At 38.1% G+C, this 23,229-nt stretch overlaps 1 protein-coding gene across 11 annotated transcripts in view; it reads left to right on the top strand.

Moving 5' to 3' along the window:
• LOC139135296 (filamin-C-like) overlaps window positions 1–23,229 on the top strand; it is a 150,517-nt gene that overhangs the window by 45,733 nt on the left and 81,555 nt on the right. For all 11 annotated transcript variants that reach the window (XM_070702636.1, XM_070702632.1, XM_070702628.1 and 8 more), the window contains 6 exons: window positions 9,683–9,937; window positions 10,441–10,538; window positions 20,074–20,202; window positions 21,062–21,277; window positions 21,708–21,870; window positions 22,828–23,028. In XM_070702636.1, coding sequence (XP_070558737.1) covers window positions 9,683–9,937; window positions 10,441–10,538; window positions 20,074–20,202; window positions 21,062–21,277; window positions 21,708–21,870; window positions 22,828–23,028 — 1,062 coding nt within the window. The remainder of the gene's footprint in view (window positions 1–9,682; window positions 9,938–10,440; window positions 10,539–20,073; window positions 20,203–21,061; window positions 21,278–21,707; window positions 21,871–22,827; window positions 23,029–23,229) is intronic.

Here is a 23,229-nt window from a genome sequence, read left to right as displayed (position 1 = left end):
TGCTGAATACAAATTTTCTTTAGCAATGTTTTGTCCATCGTGGGTGTGTCATTTGTGTTGTAAGTTTTGATTTTTCATGACATGTCTTTTTTTTGTAATCCCACTAGAAATTGTGACGTCACCATCGGCAACACACCCTTATTTATTATCACCTTTGTGCAGTGTGTGTTTGTACAATACTTATTTTAACCCACCATTAGTCTTCCATCAAGGTGCATTTGTTGTTTGTTTGATGACTGTTGTTTCTTCAAAGTTTTGCCCAAAAGTAATAAATATATGAGAAAATGTTTATAATTCAGTGTTTTTTTCTTGTTCATAACTAAGGGATCTCTGTTGATGATAAACACCCACAGTCTCAAAACATACAGAGAGAAAAAACAGAATAGTAACACATGTTGGCATGGACAAACCTACACTACTTGACCACACCTAGTCTGATCATTCCGTGCGGCTGGTGCAAATTTGTTAAGGTCAGAGGTCACAGGGTCAGCAACCCTGGAGAGCACCTCCAGTGAAAGACATACCAAACTGCTGACAAAGGAATAGTGCAGCCCTGTTTTTTTTTGGCTCCTAGTAGGCTTTCAAAGTTTCAGTGACGTAGAGATGACTGGGATTTTTCACCCTAGACCTTTCGCGCTGTTTTTTTGGTCATATATGGTTACTCATCTGTAGTGAGGCAAGCTCATATGCTGAGTGGGATCAGGTGAATATTTTGATATGGCTTGATGAATAAAAATGGTAAAATTTTTTAAGAGACAATTTTTTGGGCTATTTTTCCAATAGCCAGGCTGTTGACAATGAGAGTATTGTTGAATTTTATCGTGACAGAAATTCATCCCGTCTGGTCATTTTCACATTTTCACTTTCTTATTTATGTGTGACCTCATATCATAAATGGTGATCCCATCGTAGATATGGAAAAATTAAGGGCTTGGTAGGTGTTGGTTTAAGCTAGCTTATCATATCATTTGAAAGGTTAACATTGAGGTTAATCATTGGTTTGTGTACCGCATCAGACATCAGACAACATTGACATCCGGTGCACTGCACTGTTTCAAGGACCGTACATTCACCTGTTGCTATAGACATCCACTGGATGCTTTCTGCATATTTGACACCAACAGCCTACAATCTATTTTGGAGAGGAGTGCTGTCGTAAATTATTCTTTTCAATGGCAGAAAATTGTAATCTTGTGGAGGCCAGTGAATAGAGATTATGAAATTGAATATCGGTGGATTTAATAAACAGTGCATAATACACGTTCATGAATATTCACTATTCATAAAGAGCCCTTGCCTTTCAGAAATATATACTGAAACAATACCTGCAACCACACTCTGCATGAATAAATGCCACAATATCACCCTTCGAGCATTATACAGGATTCATTTGGCTTCACAACCCAACTCTGACCTTCACATGACCTTGATATCACTGACCCAGCCCTGGCTGGATGAATGTGAATTACATTGTACCTCATTTGCTGACCTTGTGATCTACAGTATGATATTATAATCTGATATTCATCTCAGTAGATGTTAATAACAAGAATTACTGGTAGCCATTGGTAAAGCACTACCTTGTCATTTTTATGCACTTAAAATATTGATATCAAAAAATAATACAACCTGGTAGGGTATTATCGCATACACATGATGTATATAAATTGCAAGAGTTTAATATGTGTATAAAAATACATATGGTCTATGGATTACAATTTATAGTAATATTTGTTTGAAAATGGCAGTTTGAAGCGGTTACTTTATAAAAAACCATCAACCTGTAGAAATATCTGGCCTTTTTTTGTGGAATTTCAATACAGATTCCTTTCCCCTTTATCAGAGCTGTACAAGCTTTGGGTCTAGGTCACAGTTTCTGCATTCATTCAACTCCTGCTGTGTGTGTCACACAGTTCTATTTATAATCCGCTATAAAGAACAATCAATGACCGTGAAAATACCCAACTAGCATTTCATGGCTTCTTCTCCATTTCTACAGCCACTTATATATCAGGTCATAGCTTACGATATTTTCAGTGAAAAATGACAAAAAAACTGATATAAAGCCTTAGAAAGCCAAAATTCTGAAGTAATGGTGTTTATTAAACATGCAAAAAATAATGTGTTACTATTGCTTTGCATTTGTGTGGACAATATGTAAATTAGACTGTGAAATCTAATAAATGATAAATTGATTTAGTTGATTTTTATAGCCTTTAATTTCCTCAGATGTGTGTTCTGAGCATCTCTAAGTCTGCGTCAACGATTGGTTTAACTTCAAGACAATTATACACTCTTGTACATTGTCGCTTAAATTACAGTAAATCCCACATGAAAAATTGATACATTTATATCAGGACAAGTACGTGATAAAGCTAACACTGACCTGACAGTATAAGCTATGTGGGAATTTGCAGTTGTCGTTATCAATAATTCATGCTCAACTTGTTGTGTGAAGATTGATTTGACCTGACCACAACAAACAAAGGAAAAGAGAATGGTTGTCTTTTTTTCCCAGCCACACACCACGTTGACTGCTCACAGTTTGAACTATTGATTTGCTCAGCTTCACAGATGAGTGAATGACCTAACTGTCAAGGTATTGGTTTAATGGTTGGAAGCAGGGATCTAAACCCTCATCATCTCTGAATGGGTTTGTAACTTTTTGTGCCGAGTGAGATGAAATTTCCTGCCACTAACATCAACACTGTTGTTGCCAGGATACCGGGCTGTCAACGTTTTCCTGTGCTTCAGGCAGAAATTAATATCAAAAGGAAAGCCTTAACCGGCACCATTCAACTCACATGAATTACAAGTACAAAAAAACTAAGAATATTAGGATTGAATCTTTTCCTCCTCAAATAACAGATGTTCAATATCAGATGTTGTGCAAACATTATTGTAGTCGTCAGTTTCCTGTCAAAAAGAGACAATGACTGATGGAAGAGATATCACTGTGGGAGATCTGTAGCATCAGTGATGAACCTCACTGAATCAGTAAAATTTTGTATTTTATGTAGCAAGACAGAAATTTTCAGATGTATAGTAATTAAATGCTGTGAATGAAGAGGTGGTGTAATACTATAACCACATCTATCATGTAATTGTTGTTGTTGAGAGGTTTTGGACATGTCCGACTAAAAGTAGATTTGTTTCATTTTCCATTTCACAAGATTAAATTATACATGCTAATTCCTGAACCTGAATCTCTGTGGATTACTAAGTTCTATTGAGATTAGCAATGTGATTCCCTTTGAAGCTAATCAGGACTACTTGTGTATCACATAGCGTGTAGCTGTACACTGATCCAATGCTACCCAGGGTGTGTCAATAATTAGAATTTCAAAATGGATGGAACCAAACATTTGAAGTGGGTTGCCCTGCCATTGATAGCATTTCATCACCCCTTCATTTGTTAACTAGGTGTTAATAACGACCAATTGACACCTCTGGTGTGTACAGCTCTGTTTTGAATAAACATAGCCTGGACAAAGTACATCCACAATGTGTTGACACGCTTTACAGTTATAAATTCAATATTGCTTTAACATTTACATTCCAATGAAACTTACAGTTAGGTAGTAAATGGATTGATCAGAAATCATGGGTAGATTAAATCTGCAAATTTGACAGTTTTGATAACTGTGTTCTCATTGTCACATTTTTACGTGTCAGCATATCACAAAATTGACATTGCATTGAATTATTACTCGCTCAGCATGTGAACCAAGAAAGTACATTTGTGCAACTTCTGAGTTATAACCATGACAACATGATATTAATATCCAGGATGGAGACTTGCGCTCAAGATGTCTTTTTTGTAAACCATATGAATTCAGGAGACGCGTGCGTTATGATTTTACCAATGGTACAAACTATGATTGGCATGTGAATTTTTCATTGTGATGAAGTATTTCTGATATTGTTTAGTTTTGCCTCCAGACACAACAGCTGCAGAAAGATAAATATGGGAAATAACACAATTGTAACCCACTAAGAAAACACTTAGGAGACTAATTGGAATGTGATGTTGGAGTCTTTTTTCAAAATAATGTATTTCCATTTGTTGGGATATATTTCAAAGTTATAACATGTCCAAGCACTTTGGCTGAACACTGCAGCTCTTCCTTTGTCAAAACAATGAAGTTGAACCCATTGTGTTGGAAGAGAGAGAGTTGAGTACCCTGGATGAAGAGCATCATTGTCTTGTATTGTCTTTAGTACCAGGCTATTGTACGTAGTTGCATAAGCAGGGAATTTTGCCAGAGAGGCAAACAATGGCACTCACAGTGAATTGGTAAAACCAATTACTGGTTTTTGAAATTTGAAAGTTAAAGTAGAATTAACAAATTTCAGTGACTTCATTTAATTAGCACCATCTGTTAATTGCTGGTGATTGTGATGGTACCAGGTGCCATTTGCTGGTTAGGGCATTGTGGAATGTAAGAATCACTTTAGTTGACAGAAAGTACATGAAATCTTCACATTATCAAATAAAATTCCCACAGATTAATGTCTATATGTCTAACCAGCTTTGTGTACAAAAAAAAAAATGTACGAGGTATATTGTGACAGCAAATTTAAAATTAAAAATTGGCAGTCTTGCTTTCCCTGATTAAACCCATAAAGTGTGTACTCTTGTATCGCGTTGTCGGGTTATTGGTCTCTTGAAGGCGTGAAAGCACCTTATGCATTGACACAAATGAATGAAAAAATCAGAAATATCTTATGAAGTTGTAAGAATATTCTGTGGTATTGTCCACATGCGATGCAGCTCAATTAGGCTATAAACAATTCCTTTTAGATGAACAAAATGCAGCCCCTTAGATTTTAAATATGACAGGTACCATTACAGATGCCATTCTTTCAATCAGAGTCATGTCAAAGCATGTGTTCATCTCTTCTGATCAAAGCAATAAAAAAATGAGCAAATGGATTTAGCAAGACTGGACCTGTGCCACACATGAAGTGTATGTATTCATTTGTGACATTTGATGCTATATTCAAGGCCATCCAGATAGAATTGTACCTTCTTTTTACAGCTACATCATGCTGTTTGCTTGATCGGACAGTGATGTCTTTGACCTCTGACCTACGTCCATATTTCATAGCTTGGACACTTGTCATTTCGGACATTTGAGACACTCTCTCTGATTGATGTCCTTCTGTGGAGGATTCTATATTTTCATCGCTTAAAAATATTTTTTGAATAGTTTTGAATTTTTATATTTACATCAAGTATTTATATTTACATCAAGTGTGGTCCAAGTATAAGTCAGAAACACCAACATTCTGTGACACTGACTCCCCAAATTAGCTGATTTAACCATTTACAACCATGGTTTGACTTGATCCCATTATTTTGTATGGTATAGTTGGACCTCTACATTTGAAAATCAAGGTGAATGGGTTAAAGCCATCTCTGCATCTCCTAACAGAGCCACTTCTGATACAAAGAGACAGAAAAAGGACAGTCATTTGGATGTACAATAATTTGAATGTCATTGAATTTTGCTTTGAAATTTTGGTATTTGCACATCACATGCTATTTGGTAAAAAAAATTTAAAAAGAGAGGAAAATAGAAATGAATGTTAAATATCTTGGTTTGAAGATGCTGATTGACTGAATCATCTCAAAGAATTTCAAAGACAACATGTAGCTTTTGTTTTTTCGTGAGACCTAGAAAGTAATATGACAGACTGGTAGCTTGGATATAGAAGTGGAATTCAGGGAAGGGCAAGTAGTTACTGTCATTTCATTTAAATATTGTCTGTGTTTAGACTTCATCTTGGGAAGCTGATGGCAATGTGAGAAGTTTTTCATCCTTCTTAGAGGTCAGAGTACACTGGGATGACCTTAGTCTCCTGAAACTGTTTAGTAATTGAATAGGGTGAAACGCTGCTTGCCGTTAGACCAACTCGATGGGATCTTGTTTTAGCCAGACCTTGATAAAAGTGAACCTGATAGCCATAAAGCTGATGTGCCACATGGATCAGTTTTCGTTAGACTTAATACTGGCTCGGGTTTATACCTGAAAAGTTTAATGGTTGATTGTGAGTTTTAGAAATAAAGCTGTGGAAAAAATAGTAAAGGAAAAAAGTGTGTGAACCGTTGGTATTGTTGAGTTACACTAGCATGAATCATGGCACTCTTTGCATTGATTAACAAAGCAGCTAAAAAAAAAATGGGAACATCAAGCAGTCCAGCATGCTTCCCTGAGGGTTCAAAATGGTTGACATTCTTGGCAGGTCATGACCCTGTGAACTCTGTGTGATGTCATCGGCAGTCAGCCACTTGTGGGCAGGCAAGTCAAACATCTACCAGCAAATGGCGCAGAAGAGATTTGAAAGGCAAATGTTGGTGTTATCTATGAAAATAAATTACGCTGAATTCCAATGAATAAGTATGGGGAAGTGCAAGTGTTGTTGACGTCTGTCAGCAAGATATTTTCAATTGTATTTTAGTTCCTTCCGTGTTTTTTTTTAAACATTTCATATAACAAGGTCAGAATATAATTACTTAGAAATGCTTACTTTTTTAGTACAACTTTCATAAACACAACCATATACCATTTTGTGTAATGTGGTTTTATATAGAATTGAATTACTACATTGAGAACCCAATTCTTAAAATTACCAGGCATATTTTTTTTTAGTTTGTTGGTAATCATAACTTCCTTCCTCTGTGATTGAGAACCAAAGATAACAAGTAGCTGTTCAGTCCAATATAAACTCTTGTTATATAAAAATTGCCGGCTGTTCTGCCCTGTCATCCTGTGTATCTCCACATAATGGTCTGATCATGTGCCGTCGACTACAGACGGGTTCACAAAGGTCTTGCATTGGCTATCCTGACTGAGAAAATGCCTAACCTGGGAACTACCTGTGCCATTTTGAGGGCCCCTTGGAAAGCGTCGTTTATCATCGTGGGATTAATGTTTCCTGTTTTTCATCGTCAAGGAAGTTTCATTACGCTTTGGGCAGACATACACACATAGCAAGCAAAGAAATACTCCACTTTCCATTCCATAAATGTACACGTCGTGAGGTCATTAGCCCATCAGAATGCCATCTGTAAACAAAAGTGTATATTGTCAGTTCCACCTGTTTCATCTGGCCATGTACATGTTTGAATATGTATGAAACAAATCTGACAGAAGAATGGACAATATATAAGTGACACATGCTCAAAAACTATCACCAGCGCCCCAAGGTGTGGTCGGTTGGAAACACAGCGGTGTAAACATCCTCTGTTTTATACTCACTTTTTCAGTGTATTGTGTATGGTTATCAGCAGGTATGCAAGGAAACCAAAAGGGAAAAAAACAATAACTGTACTGCATTGGCTGGCTGGGTCATGTACAGAGTATACAGAGACAGGAGTTTCCACTGTAGAGCTTGATGTATTGTCATAGAAAGATTTGAGGAATACTTATTGAATATGTGGTTCTCAATAATATCAGGGATCAGTTTTCAGCATTAAATACGAAAATTCAAGAGAAACAACCATACTTTGTTATTTTCTTGCAAATGAAGGCCATTAAGGAGATCTTTCCTATAATTTATACATTGCATAATCCATAATATAATATGAATATTCATAATTAATATTAGTGACAGGCATTTGATATATACATGCGTAAACAGTTTGGATTTATAATCTTTGCATTAATGACACCATGACGTCATGCTCCATGCATTAAATGCTACACTGTGGTAGCTATTAAAATTGTCGTTCTGTAAACGTTCATACCAGGCTGGTCCAGTGATGACAACCATTTCATTAAGTACTGTTTACTACTTTTCCCTCACAGAGAGAATGTTCCTCGGAAAGAAAAATTGAAACATGCAGCAAAGAGCATGCATGTGAGAGAAAGGTCAGGAAGCACTAAATGCTGCCCTCGTACGGAATAATAGAGACTGCACCACTGCGGTCTCCGCATGCAACCTGCTGAATGTGAAACAGAATAGTACGATGACTGAACGATGAATTCCATGAATAAGCCCACTTTCTCCACCTCCCACCCCAGCTGTGAAAGATTAAGTGGCCACATGTTGCAATAAATATGAGAGTTTTGAAGTCAGTGTAGTATTACAGAACAACCATACAGGTCGAACATCTGTTCAAAGTGAACCAATACCCTCATTCATACCAGCTACTAAAATCTGGCAGGAAAAAAGCTATTCTTAGGTCGAGTTGAAAAACATATATGTGTTTTGAACGCCCATTGAAACTCAACCTCTGTACCCACAAAAGATACATGATAGTCACATGACTTGAAATGTTCAAATGCTATAAAGTCTTTTAGTTGTTAGGACATAAAAAAAGTGAATTAAAAAATACTTTCAGTAAATCTATTGTTGAAGACATTTGACAAATGGATTAGGCTATTGGAAAAATGAATAGAAATACTTTTGTCATGGAGATGGGCTCATAGGCTGTTGATAACTGGGTTCAGTTGTATTGGATATGAATGAATCTATTTGAACTATATTATGTATATTGTCCTTGGATGAAGACTGGAAAAAAATACTTGATGTCTGATGCGTGTGTATTATCATTATCATGTTAGCCTTACTAAAAGTGAATATAACTTTTGGTTGAAATGCTGTCATTTTGTTGGCAAATTTAGAATATTGAAGGTAATGTCTTTCGAGGATAAGATAATCTACATTTGGTGTAGATGCATTGAAATTGGATTAGGGGAAATGTGAAAGTAACCAAAAGAGCTATATATTTTGAAAATTTTCAAAGGTATTTATTATGCACAAAAGGTTGAACTTTGATCTCTTGTGTTTTGACAATTTGCGCGCAGTTTTTGATGTGATTTCACCCTATCATTCTGCTAGTTGGATTAATGATAGCAATAATAGGTTTGACTCCTGGGAGAAATTCACCCCATGTTTGTTTGGACGGGCAAGAATGATGAATAAGAAGGAGCAGGTCTGGCAGTTAACGTCCAATTGCCTCTCCTGGAAATATCTTCGCATATTTTTATTTGTGGCCATTTATAAAACATCTATACTTGTGCATAGTCATATATATGTATGGAAAAAGTGTTTTAAGAGCCTGTGTGATATGGTATGTAGCAAGGAATGTTGTGAACATCCTATGTCATGTCACGTTATTGGCATAACATGGTTTTACGTGCTGCATCTCACATCTACTTATAATTAAAGTTACGTGTATGCAATACCTTTATACAACAAGTGTATTTTCCTTTGTGTTTCATCATACCAGAAAACACTGGCTATTATAGCTACCTGTCCTAATTGTCAATCTTGTATAATTATGCATATTTTACTTTAGGCAGAGTAGTGTTTGAAATGTCATAAGCATAGGTGAGGGCGCTCTAACAAGCATTTTGACATAAACCTAGGACCTGCAGTCTAGCTGGTATACACAGCTGGAAATGTGTGGATTTTGTACAGGGTGTGAAGCTGCTTCAAGTTAACTGTATTATTTTGACAAAATCACACACTAATGTTCAGAGCACCTCACTCTGACTTAATAAAATGAAAGCAAATACAAACCGTTTCTTTAGCATACAAAGCTTTACAGGAAGAATGAATTTTCAGTTTCTTCAAACATTATCATGCTCAGTTTCACGTCTCTTTTCTTGCATAAAGTTTAAATCCCCAAGTATCATCTAATAACTTTTGTCCTTATCTTTATCTTCAGATTCAGCAGATATCGTCGATGGTCGCATGAAACTGATCCTAGGTTTGATATGGACCCTCATCTTGCATTATTCCATCAGTATGCCAATGTGGGAAGATGAGGGATCCGCTCCCGAAACAGGCCGACAGCCAACGCCAAAGGAGAGACTCATGTCCTGGATTAACAGCAAACTCCCAGATAACCCCATCAAAAACTTTACCGTGGACTGGAATGATGGTAGAGCTATAGGTGCCCTGGTCGATGCTGTAGCTCCTGGTAAGACACGTTTTGGTGGTTTGACCTACAACCTTTGAACTGTCAACTTGCACTGTCTGCAGCAACTGGTTATCAGCCATAACTGGAATAAGAAGCGTCACGTTCATTTCTATCGCAAGATGGTAGATGTGGTAGCATCAAAAATTAATTTGACATCATGGAATATATTTCACTGTGAATAAATTGAGCGTTTCCAGAAATATGAATAATCTCATGAAATACTTGATTTCATTCTCTCAGGGTCAGTGGATTTACTTTACCGGGGATGGGTAGGGCGGGGGGTGGGTGTGGCAAATGATGTCATCAACAAGGTAGATGAAAGACATTTTCAGAATAAAAAGTTCTGACCATTAAATCAAATAAGCAAACAAAAAAACAAACAAACAAACAGATTTGTGTTATGAACAGAGTTGCGATGCATTTTCATTTTGATTTGTGCTTGTCAATTTTAGCATGTTGTTTTTCGTGTAAACATATCAGACTTCATCTTTCCTTGTTGCCAGGCTTGTGCCCTGACTGGGAAGACTGGGATCCAAGCAGTGCCTTGGACAATGCAAGAGAAGCCATGAAATTAGCAGAAGACTGGTTAGATGTACCTCAGGTGAGATTGAAATCTCAACCCCCTCCCCTTTTCCTCATCCCCGTCCTTTATGTTGTACAGCCTTACTGCACAACACAGTGCTGTGTAGATTATGTTCAAACATGGCCATGAACAGTGAAATGTCTCATCAGCTGTCTGATAACACACTGAGGCCTTTGTCTGTGGCCAGATTCATAATAAATGTACAATTTCAATTCTCTGCAATCCTTTACATAAAGAAATCTCTGTCATTTACTGCTGTGCGTTTTCTTGAGTCAAATCTACTGTTTACAGTCAAGAGCGAATGAGCCATATTTTTTTCTGCCGTCTCATAATCCGTGATTTATTTTAGAGAAATTCCTGCATCATCCCTCTAAGCCAGAACACTTGCTAAAGTGATATTCATAATACAATTCCATAGAGATTCCGCAGAGAAATCATCCAGTTTGCAGCTAGCTGCAGCTGTAAGCTTTTATGTACCAAATGGTCAGACACATGGTTCAGCTGATTAGCATAACTCGGAGGAACTAGATCACCAACACATTCACTGAGATTCAATATGTAAATTAACTTGAGGTTATAAACTCCCCTCTTTGCTATATTTAGTCTTGTGAACTTTCACAGAGTGATATGCCTATCATACCATGGTGTGACAATGTTCATACACTTGCAGTTTTGATGATTATAGAAACCATGGAGGGAAACTGTTCCCATCATGCGCTGTTTATACTTCTCACTGTCAAGAGCTGCCTGCTTGTATTTGAAGCATTCAAATGAAGACATGAAATTCATAAATCATAATTCATAAGATCTGATTTAAAGAGTCGGCTTTTATGTGAAAAAAGTTTTTGATGTTGTTATATCAGATGGAATAATTGTCATTTACTGGTTCATAGATCACTTGAAATTTTTTAAAGATTTACCATGTTGTGGTGGCAGCCCTAAGAAAAACAAGGGAGATCGTATGACTTTTCTTGCCCCATAATTCCAAGGACGGAAATGTAATATTATATGACACGTCAAATTCAGTAGTCTATCTTTGAATGTTTGACAGTGTTTCATGCCAGCTCATAATGCAAAGTTTACCAAGAATGACAGAATCATTTAGGGATGAAAAAGTTCAAGAATTTTATGGTGGAAATTCAGCTAATCAGCTCAAACTTCATTTGCTATCTCGTCCACCCAGCTGTAATAAAGTTTTGCTGTTCTCAAAGTGAAAGACAATTCTGTGTTTGAACGCTGCAATTCCAGTATCCATGTTCTGACATGTTATCACTAATGGACACTTAACATTGCAGAGGGAAGGAAATTGAACTCCTGTGCAGGGTTACGTCCCAAGGTATTCTGCAACCACATGCAGCTGTTGTTTGTAAATTTGGTGACACAGTTTAGATTGTCAGGAAGACCTGTTTGTTGCAGCTGTCTGTTGGACCATAGGTGTCAGTTTGTTTGTTTGTTTGGTAAAAGAGATCACTAGTGTCCAGTGCTTCATGAACTCCAGAGTTCAGATTAGAGAGGCCGCATCATGAAGAAGTACTGACATTACACTTGTATTTGCCTTGCGATGGATTTTAACTCCCCTGAACATGACGGTACAGGCAAATTTGGGTTCAAAAACTGAATCACTGGCCTTGCTGTCATTATCAAAAATATTTCCAAGTGGAAATTACCACCAGTGCTCTCAATCACAGAACATTCCTGTATTTTTAGGATGTTTATGGACTGATAAGAAAAATATTTTCAGGACACAGGGTTGTTCAAGTGAACAACCGTGTCCAGAAGACAACTGTGTGTCCATCCACACTGCTGCAAATTGCAGCATGTCGATTTTATTAAAAGGGAAAGAATGATTCTCTGAATTAACTTCAACTTTTTTACCCTACCCAATCATATCCTGTTCAATGTGTGGATGCAAATAGCTGTACTTCAAAAGAAAAAATATCAATTTGATTATAAAATGGCAAATTCAATGAGAAATTATTTCGGAATTTTTAGGGTAAAAGAGGAGACTTCTAAAGGCTTTCAGAAATGCTAGCATGGACATGAACATGCCAGACTGCCTCACTTTTAAAACTAGCAGTAAAGCAAGTCGGAGAGGTAGTGTCAGTGAAAGATTTGTCAAATCTGATTACTCTCTGCTTTACTAGTAAAAGCAAAAGAGGATTTTGTTTTCTGTGGGTGGCTTTAATTTGAAGAGGGTAACACCCTGTTTGCCCTTATTGTTTTGCTTTGTCAGGTCCAATACGTTGTCCCTCTTATGCCTTGTCAATGCCGACCCCCCTGTCAGTCTGATGGAGTTACAGTGTCCCAGTTGACAGAGTGTAATCCAAGGCTACCAGGTCAGAGGTTAATCCAACGACATGTGCAGGTTGCTGCTCAACCAGGGAAAAGTTTAGAGACACGTCGAGAACTGTAGAACTTTATGAAACTTCAGGAGTGTAGCTGCTTGCTTTGTGTTCAATTCGACAAATGAAATTACATGCAATATAACTTTGGCGTGCTACATGAGAGTTTTTTAAATTACACAAATATTCTCTTTACGTATTCCAGTTTCCTATAGGATGTTATGCATTTCCCCATGGCGTACAGACCATGTTTTCAAACTGAGATATTCAAAATTTAGAGAGAAATTTCACTATCTGCCTATATGCATATTAAAGTTTTATGAATTGACTCACTGGAACCATTTCCCATAAATTTCTTAAATCTTTTACCATTGGAAATCATATTCAAATATTTTTTGAAATTTAAACAGTATGCTCAATACAATTATGAGTGCCACATTAGCAAGACATACTTACTCGGGTACATACATGTATATCATTGATTGGTTCCTGGTACACGCAACCTGATATAAATACCACTTGTTCAAAGGTATTCTTGTAGGACAATTTTGAAATCTTACAGTGCTTAGTCACTTTTGCGTGCAGTTCAATATTATAAAAAAAATAGTTTGCGTGAATGTGTCGCTCATTTGTTATCATGGACTGCCAGTATATCAGACACATCACATACTTAAGCCCAGTTTTATCAGTCTGGCAAAATAGTTCATCCACTCCAGGCCCCTTCCATCAGTTTGATATCAAATTAGTTGCCTGGTATAGAGCGTTGAGTTCCGGCGTCAGATCCGTGTCGGGGAGGCAGCAGTGGAACGCAGGGGGTATCGTATATGAAGTCTAGCATACTCGATCATCAGCGATTTCACATTGTTTCATAGGCACAGTTTTGAACTCCAATTATATTGGCATTTGATAGACTAACAGGGTTTGTGCTTAATCCGCTCAGCTTGGGTTCATGTAGGAATATATTTATCACAGAGTCTTTGTAAATTTATGTTGTCTAGTATTATATCCTCTGTGATCTTTGGAAGAACCAGTTTTCCATTTTCTGCAAAATGTGTAAATGCAGTCGTAACAGTTATTAATCCAACCAAAACTAATCCTTTCTTAGCCTTTCCACAATAATTTTCCTGTGTATACATGTAGATCTAACAAATCATGGTTTTGAAAAGGTTAATTTAATCAAAGCCTGTGAAAGCTTTCCAAATGCAAAGCATCGACAGTGTTGTGCCAAGTGTTTTGCCTTACGTTATAATTTATCACTTTATACTGGTGAAATGCATGTCCAGTGATTCATTTCCAAAACATCCTTTTTCATTTCAACTACATTTTGTAATATTATCACACAGAATGTTTATCGATTCTGATAAAGATTTTGTCAATTAAGAAAGATTCAGTTCAATTTTATCAGCATATTCTAGGTGTTTGATTCAATTAAAAGCCAGTATAAACTAAGAAAAGAACTGTATCTGAACAAGGCAAACTGCTCAGAAGGACAATGGCCATATTTGGTCAAGAATGTCAGCTGACTCGTTTTTTTTTATGGCAGGGTTGTCCTCCCAAGAAATATCTGCTGCTGTCTGCACAGCTGATGACGAACAAGTCATAAGTCATCTGGGATGTGTAGTTCCAATGATGATTCACATATCAAACACAGACATTTGACAAAGGAAGACATGTGGTTCATGTCAGCGGGTCCAAATAACCTTGTGGCCATGGGTACACAAACTAAAACAAAAGAGCATTTACAATTCCCCCCCTCGTCCTATAATTACAGGTTGAGACTGTAAATCCAGGGTACCAGCATACAATATGCAGTCTTTATATTGATACAGACATCCAGGGTTGTAGGACTTGTTTTAAGGGTCTGGTGAAATGCCCATGTTGCAAAATCACAAAATACAGTTGATGGTCTATAAAACAGTTGCATTCATTTCTTTTTTCGTTTAGCGCGCGTGATTATGAAATATGGCAAAAGAAAAATGCAATGTGGGCGTGTCCCCCGAGCCTCTCCAGTCGACTTTTTTCGGCTTTCCGAAGTTTGCCCGACGGCGTATCTCATAACGGGAAGTGAAGTATTTCACACCTCCATAAGCTCCCCACGGGGGGTAACTTCTAGGGTTTCCGCTTACATGATCAGGACAGTGTCCTCCTTCACTTTGGGAAGACGTTGTTCTTTTGGTGGCTGTGAAAGCGGCAAGAACATGAACGGCTCAACTGAAAACTTTTTCAAGTTCCCGTCAAGTGTGGAGTGTTTGAACCATAATGTGCTTGTCTCGGCTGGTTCGTACGATCGGCCACGGTCCCTCGGCTGAGCCTGCCTCGCTACTCGCTACACAGAAGGTTGGGACCGCAATGCAAGTCAACTGCATGAACGTGTCACCAACACTGAACGTTGTGACTGCCATTAAAATGCACTAGTCTACAACACGGAACGTCGTGACCGCAATGCAAATCGACAGTAAAAAACGTAAATGGGACCGTGATTAAAATGCACTACAACTACGACACGGAAGGTTGGAATCACGATGCAAATCAGCTGCATGAACAGCAACACTGAACGTTGAGACTACCATTAAAAACGAACAACAACACGGAACGTAGAGATCGCGATACAAATCATGGAGGTAGAGTCCTCCATGATACAAATCGACAGCAACACGGAACGCGTCGTTGGGACGGCAATTACTGAGGCTAAATTGAAGAACAACCGGGAATACCGGACCACGAGGAACGCGATGAAACTCGACCACAACATGGAATGTTTAAGACCGTGATTAAAATGCACAACACAGAACATCTAGACCGCAATTAGTGTAAATCAACTATAACACCGAACCTTGTTGCCTCGATTAAAATGCGTATGTCTGCTATGTATAGCAAAAGTTTCAATTCTCGCGAGCGAGCGTTCCTATGCCCGCTGTACACTGGACAAAATGACGTCAAATCTATCACAAGGGCTCGATTGCGTGTGTATAAGTTTCAATTCTCGCGAGAGCCATTTATGCTTGCTGTACACTAGACTAGATGACGTCAAATCTCTCGCGAGACTTGGCTCGATTGCAAATACGTACGACGCGACGGAAAGAACGCAATAATACGGAAGTAGACACAGTTTTTGCGAATCGCCGAGAGAGAAGCGCAGATTAAACAAAAGACTAAAAAACCCACGTTTTTTCTTTATTTACCATAGTTTTTAAACAAAAATCAGTTTCGCCACTGTGGCGAATTAGGATCGATTTTTTTTCGCCACTTCGGATTTCGATTCGCATTGGCGAACGTGGCGAATGGGCAGCGCGAAGCCTGTTTTGTTAGCGGATACCGGGCAGAGATAAGGCGGCGTTGGACCGCTATTCGATGTAAATGAACACACCTGTGACGTCACAGACGGCCAACCTTGACTCCCGCTGAGGGCGTGACCTGAGTGTCGCAAAATGACCCCATGAAAGCCGCGCATAGAAATATCAATAAAAAATAACACTTGCGCGTACTTTTAGGTTGCAATTTTGTTGCGAGTGTAATAGTATTGACCTCCTGGAAGATATTCTGTCACACGACCGGGACCATTTCACCAGACCTTGTTTTAAGGTACTTTAAACAGAACACATTGCACTGGTCGCATACTGAAATTGGAGGGCTACCACTTAGGTTACCGCATGAAAGATTTGCCAGCAGTCAGCTTGTTTCTATAGCTGAGATCAAGGGATGGATCAAATTTCATATGGCTGCAAGGATTGGCTCGTAACTTGCTAGGAAAAAAAATTTGATGGTTTCTCTGGACAATCAAACAAAATTTAGATTTGTAAATCAATGAAAAGACAATCACAAGTAGGCGACATGATTTCATTGACTGACTGGCTGTAACTGTTTTGTGACCCTTGAAGAAATCTATATAATTGGCTAGGAGAATTTTATGCTGGTCTGGCAAGAATCATGGTTCTTTCTGTGAAACTTGGGATCGACCCTGAGTCTCTTGGGGATTGACCTTAACCGGTGACCTTCCATAATGTCACGTGAGTGTGTGAACTTAGCTCAGTTCCAGGACCTACCTCTAATATGGCCTGGGATTTTCAAATGGGAGAGAGTTGAACTTTGTGCTTGGAAATGCTACTGAAAGGTTTGAAAATGTGAGTTCCTCAAAGTAAATGCTTCATAATTTTAAAAGTTTAGTGAGGTGTCAATGGGCTGTATTTGTAACAGGACCTTTTTGGCAAAATTTGCAAGCCATCTGTTGATCTGACAAGCAGATACGGGGATTGGATTGTGAAAGTTGCAGCTCCAGACATAAGTGAATCAATCAATTGCAATAAAAAGTGTGGATAAACAAGTAAATTTATATATAAATAAATAAACAAACAAAACATTATTATATATAATCTGAAAAAAGCTATGTTCAGAACTTATGGAGTAATTTTCATCATACCAAATACCTACCTCTATTCCTTTCTGACACATGAATTCTTTTTCACTCAGAATGATCATTGATTAGGGTCTTATTATTTTCTGACAGAATACACTGCATTTAGCCCTGCCCTATATTCTAGTAGAACCTTTGCTGTTAGCCCTGCCCCCTTGTTAAATTGTAGATGTCTATGACTGTGATGCATTCAAAGTTAACAGACCGTGTCCATACCAAACAGTTGCGTTTGTCCTTTACAGGTTTGAACTTCACCTCCAAGTCCTTGATGACATCTCGATGTAATCACCGTGCACGTTTAAGTGCTAACCCTGTAGTGTGTGCCTGTCGCCTGTTGTTTCACATCCTTGGCAGACTAAATATTTACAACTCTAGCCATGTTAACGCATTGATGAAAAGCCATGGTCTATTCTGCGGATAGAATATCCTTGCTTCTGGCCACTGAACTTTCTTGTTTTCTATCTTCTGTGGAATGTGAGGTCATGCCATCACAATACTGCTATTTTGCTTTTTGCCTTTGGAGGATAATGGCTTGCATTTGGGAAAGTTGTTGGGTGAGGTCATCCAAAGAGTGACTTTGAATACGCCATTCACAAATTGACCTAAAATCTCTGCAATTCTTTTTTCACTTAGCCACCCTGTCTGCTGTTTCAATTTGCTACTACAACAAAGAAAGCACACCAACTATTTCAGTATTTTCTTCATATGAAAATTTACACTATGAGCACCAAGTACAACTGGATCCATAATTTAAAATTTTCTACATATTAACAGAAACATGGGTACATGTATTTTGGAGTTCATCGTCTTGACAACCAAAACCTGATGGACAACTTTCCGGAAAGATGATACTGGACTTTGGTGTTCAGATCTCTCATAGAATTTCAGGAAAAGTCAAAATTCCATTTATTAATGAGACATAAATGATATTACCATTCAAACTATGTGAAATGCTATGTTAAAAATACCTTTATACGGTACATTGCTGTGTCCCTTGTCTCAAACAGCTTGAACTCCCTAGAAAATCTAGAAGCTCAGTTAAAATTTCATAGCACAATGTGTTGCCTTGTTTTTTTCTCTTCTAACCAGTGAAGACAGTATTCTTACAAAACAGGTTCTTTTGCATAGAACAAGCAGTCTTTTGTCCTGAATGTGTGCAACCTGGTAATGAGTGAGTTTGAATTAAAAGTCAAAAATGGGGACCCAAAGACGATTATATACTGCATGTGTCATATGCTTTGGAATGCTATGCCCAGACACATGTTTAGGAAAACCTTACACTGCCTGGTGTATGTCTTCACCATCAAGAATTTTCCCAGATAGGTAAAACCATTTCCTTTCTTTTGAAAGTGTCACGTATGTTTTAAAGTTAGCGTCTTCTCGACTAATGTAAAACTCCTGTATTCTTTTCTGTTGATAAGCTATGTTTGTGGCATGGAACTGTTGGAACGGTTGACAACATCGCTCTTAACCTAGAAGTCCTTTTGGAATTTGTTAGGCATCTGTAATGATCTCCATTATGCAATTGCAATGAAATGTTAGTTTAATAAATTAAGATTAAAGATTGACAGAGGGCAGGCAAAATCATTTGTGGCTGTTCATTAAAACTGAAAATGAATCAAATGTAGTTGATTAAGTGATGACAGCTGAAAATGTGTCAGCCAACAAAACATCAAATTACAGTATGATATGAGATTAATACGAAAGGTTCCATGAGAACAGCCTGTGAAAACCATAAACCATTTTATGAAGACGTGATTTTATTAGCTTTACTCTGTTTTAGTCATTTGCAATGAAATCAACACTCCTCGGTTAAGATCACTGACTGCAGTTATCCTTTGAACATATTGTACAAATAGACAAACTTTCAAAAATTGGGATGCCTTTCATGCATGTATTTAACACTAGCAACAATACAGAAAGTTTAGCGAGACCTTGTGAAACTAAAGATGGCCAACTCTGTGACTGATGCCTTGGGCTGATGGTATGACCATACACATTCTAAAGGTCTGTTAGAAGCAAGAGACTCACACATTACTGGGTTAAAAATATACTCCTCAAAATACATTTTATGTTTTAAAATGTCGTGATTCTTTTGCACAGGTAATTGTTTGCATTGACTGTACATTTTGATGTGTAAAGTTTCCAGTGACATTGGTTTTATGTTGAAACTTTCACCTGGTCATCCCCGATTTCCTATGTACAGTTCCACGCTCACCTTAAATAACGATGGGTTTGGGCAGAACCATGGTGGTGAAAGGATGAAGAAATTAAAGTGTGTTTTTCTATTTGTTGAGACAAAGCACAACAACACCGTAAAGACAAGAATCTGACTCTTCATTTTGACTTTTTACTGGGAAAAATTTTCAAAATGAGCTCTCTCTTGTCAGAGTGCCAGTTGTGCAGGCCATCTACAACAGCACCCAATAAAAATGATGTTTGAGGTTTTGAAAGGAATGTCATGCTGATGCCTGAGGCATCGTCACACAGCTCCGCTCATTAATGTAATTAACTGAGTAGATCAGACTGTCCCATGAACCTAACAGTCAAACAACTTTCCAACCATGTTGAATATTTAATAGTGGAGTTCAGTGATAACTTTGCACAAACATGTCTCTGTGACCTCTGTTTCAATTCGCATTGAAAAAAATCAGTAAAATTACAGCCATGGAAAACTCAATTTCTTTATGAGTCACAGGCTATGCTTTATTTGTCCTACCTATCATGTTATTATAAAATTTCAGGTCAAATTTTGTTATTCTTGCTGACTTTGTAAAATTTATTATTCTCTCATTAACAGGTGTTGAGACCTGAAGATATGGTAAACCCCAAAGTAGATGACCTCAGTATGATGACCTACCTATCCAAGTTCCCAAGTGCCAAACTGAAACCCAACGCCCCCCTCAGACCACGATCCAATGCGAAGAAGGTAATGTGTCATCATACTAGCATCTGTGTGCAGCGGACAAGAATCGTTTTGCAGTGGCAATGTAAACACTGCTATAAAAACCAGCACAATTTCCAAGTTTCTCAATTTGTGTTTTGTCCAGTTTACTGAGATTGGTGTTGAAAACATTGCAGTAATTATTGGTTTTTATGATGACAGGTAAACAGGTATCCAAAAGTAAAAAAAAAAAACCCCTGCAATGATCATGACACATCAATTGTATGGAGTTTAATTACTTGATCTCAAAGTGCAACTGCACTCATTTGTGGTGGTTTCAATAATGATTCAAGTTGCTCATTGAATGAAAAATGTTAATGGAAAAAAGGATGTTGAAGGCACAAAAAGCAAAGTTTAGTGATGATTAAAAAAAGAAATTGATGAACATGCACACCAACAGATAGCCTATCAAATTCCACATGAGCTGTGAAATAAACTTCTAAGATGGCCTCTTGGGGGCGCTCTTGTTCTCGGATTGACACCAACCCTTCCTCAGAATTCCAAGTATTTTGAATGACTTACTTGAAGTAGATGATGTTTATCTGTACATCTATATCTGGCCTTCCATACAAGCCAACCATTCAAAAGTTGATTTATTGATGTTCACGTTTCAATAATTCTTGAAAGTTGCAGTAGTTGTCGTATGGCGAATTTTAACGTTGATGATGCAGTGTGACTGAGTCAGTATATAGGCGGCTTCTAGACTAATTCCCCAGAGTTCTGCAGTTTAATTGAAACAGATGTGACCTGAGCAATGCTGTAAGCTTGATTTTGTGATGCAAATGCTTGTTCTCCTTGTATGAATTCATGACTGTCACTTTTATCTCACAACTTTGTGCTGCAGGTTCGTGCTTATGGTCCCGGTATCGAACCAGAAGGCAATGCAGTCTCCAAACCCACCCACTTCACCATCGAAACCTTTAGTGCAGGCAGTGGAAAAGTAGATGTTACCCTTGAGAATCCCAAAGGTCAACGTGAAGATTGCCAAGTTACTTTTAACAATGACAGGAACAAAACCTACACTGTTGTGTACACGCCCAAGATGGCTGGAATGTACAAAGTAAGTGGTTGGAATTGATCAAAGTTGAGGCCAACGTGAATTTTTACAAGATGATCTGATCCTTTCTACCTGCTTCTGAAAGACATTTCTAGTATGTGCAAAGGCTATAGGAGTGACTTTTAATAGTAATCTACAGACTGTTAGATGAGATATATTGAGGAATGAATATTAAGTGAATCAGTAAATGAATAAAAAAATTAACAAGAAACAAAACATTTTCACATGTGTAATATCAGAAGACAACAATATATATTCGGACTGTTTTTTGCTTCTCCAAATCAGAAAGAAACAAAACCAATCAAAGCCTACTCAGAAATTTTAGGAAATGGTGCCGATCTAGAGTGACGTATTTAGATTTGATTGTTGGGCTGAAATTTCCAAGAGCTTTACTGTGAGTTGTGACTGCATTCACTGTGTGTTCTGTTTCCAGGTGATTGTTTTGTACAGCAAGAATCACATCCCCAAGAGCCCCTTCACCGTGAACGTTACAGACATGCCCGGAGATGCCAAGAAGTGCTCTGCCAAAGGCCCTGGTCTGCAACCAACCGGCCTCATTGTTGGACAAGCAACTCATTTTGAAGTTTTCACTGCTGGTAAGAGCACTGTGGTTGACTTTCACGAAAGTTAGGAAGTAAAGTTTTGTTAGGCTTGTGGATTGAATTATTTATGTCTTTTGGAATACGTTTCTGCAGAGTATGCTTTGCTGAAAGTTACCTGTCAGGGGGTTCTGGTTGTTCAAATCCAGTGGTCTACGTTTCGTGGCATTTTTCTCTCAAGCCCATTTTGCAGTTTTGTCGAACTTATGTCACAGTGAGTGGCAATTAAGATTAAAAAATACTGGCCCCACACCCCAAATAATACATATCAGCATAATGCTAGGGGTTCCAATTTCGGTAACTTTTTTTGGGCTCCTAGAACAACATGATAATTTTCTTTAGGTAGATTGACACCGGTGACCTATACTTAGCCCATACTAAAAAACAACTACAAATGAATGTAATCCTAGGGGGTCCCAACTTTAGTAACTTTGGGAGGGGCCCTGGAAGAGTGTGATCACTTTTGTCTGGAAGATTGGTCCCGGTAACCTTCAGGTGTAGCTAGTGAGTTATTGATGATGTGTGGGACAGAACAAAGGTGTGATCACTTGACAACACTATCTGACAAGAATGAATTCTGAGGCCATGATATGATTTGTACGGACAAGCAAATGTTAAAGCGTAATTACCTAACTTTGCCTGTCCATATAGAACCTTCTTTACCTTTTTGAATATATTTTGTGTTGCTGGTCGTGATCAGACTGAAAGATCCGTTTCTCAAAAAGGGGGGGGGGGGGCATAGAGAGCGCCCTCGAGCAACTCATCTTTCAGTCTAGTCTGTATTTGTATCCTTTATGATTGCCAACAATACAGAGATGTCGACGATAATCCTCTAACATTTATACAGGCATTTTAGATGTTACTGTAAAATCAATGGGAACAGCTTAAATGTTTACCTTAAAATTAACCCCAAAAGATCAAAATTTTATCAGCATCATTTTTGAATCCACACAGGTGCGGGAGCAGGCGTGGTAAGCATATTGATCACTGACTGCAACGGCAACACACAAAGCGCCAATCCCAAGATCACAGACAAGGGACAGGGTGTTTACCTCTGTCAGTACACAGCAACAGTTGCTGGAGAACACAAAATCACTGTCACCTTTGGTGGCGACAACATCCCTGGAAGTGTATTCACTGTCAAGATCTCACCAGGTAAGGAGAGCGGCAGCAAACTTGAGATTGGCGTCAGCGAATGCGTGAGTCTGTATGCGCGTGCCGCTTTTCGGAATCTGAGGTAGTGGTGCCGTTTCATGGCTGGCACCACATCAGCTGTCGTGCGAAGGGAAACATAGAGTTTCCTTAATTGCGCTTTTAAGTTTTACTCACGAACCGGTCTTAGACAAAGTGTTGAGT

Source organism: Ptychodera flava, chromosome 6, assembly GCF_041260155.1.
Source record: "Ptychodera flava strain L36383 chromosome 6, AS_Pfla_20210202, whole genome shotgun sequence".
Taxonomy (NCBI): Eukaryota; Metazoa; Hemichordata; class Enteropneusta; family Ptychoderidae; genus Ptychodera; species Ptychodera flava.
The sequence above is the reverse complement of the archived record's forward strand: the minus strand, read 5'-3'. Positions and strand labels throughout refer to the sequence as shown.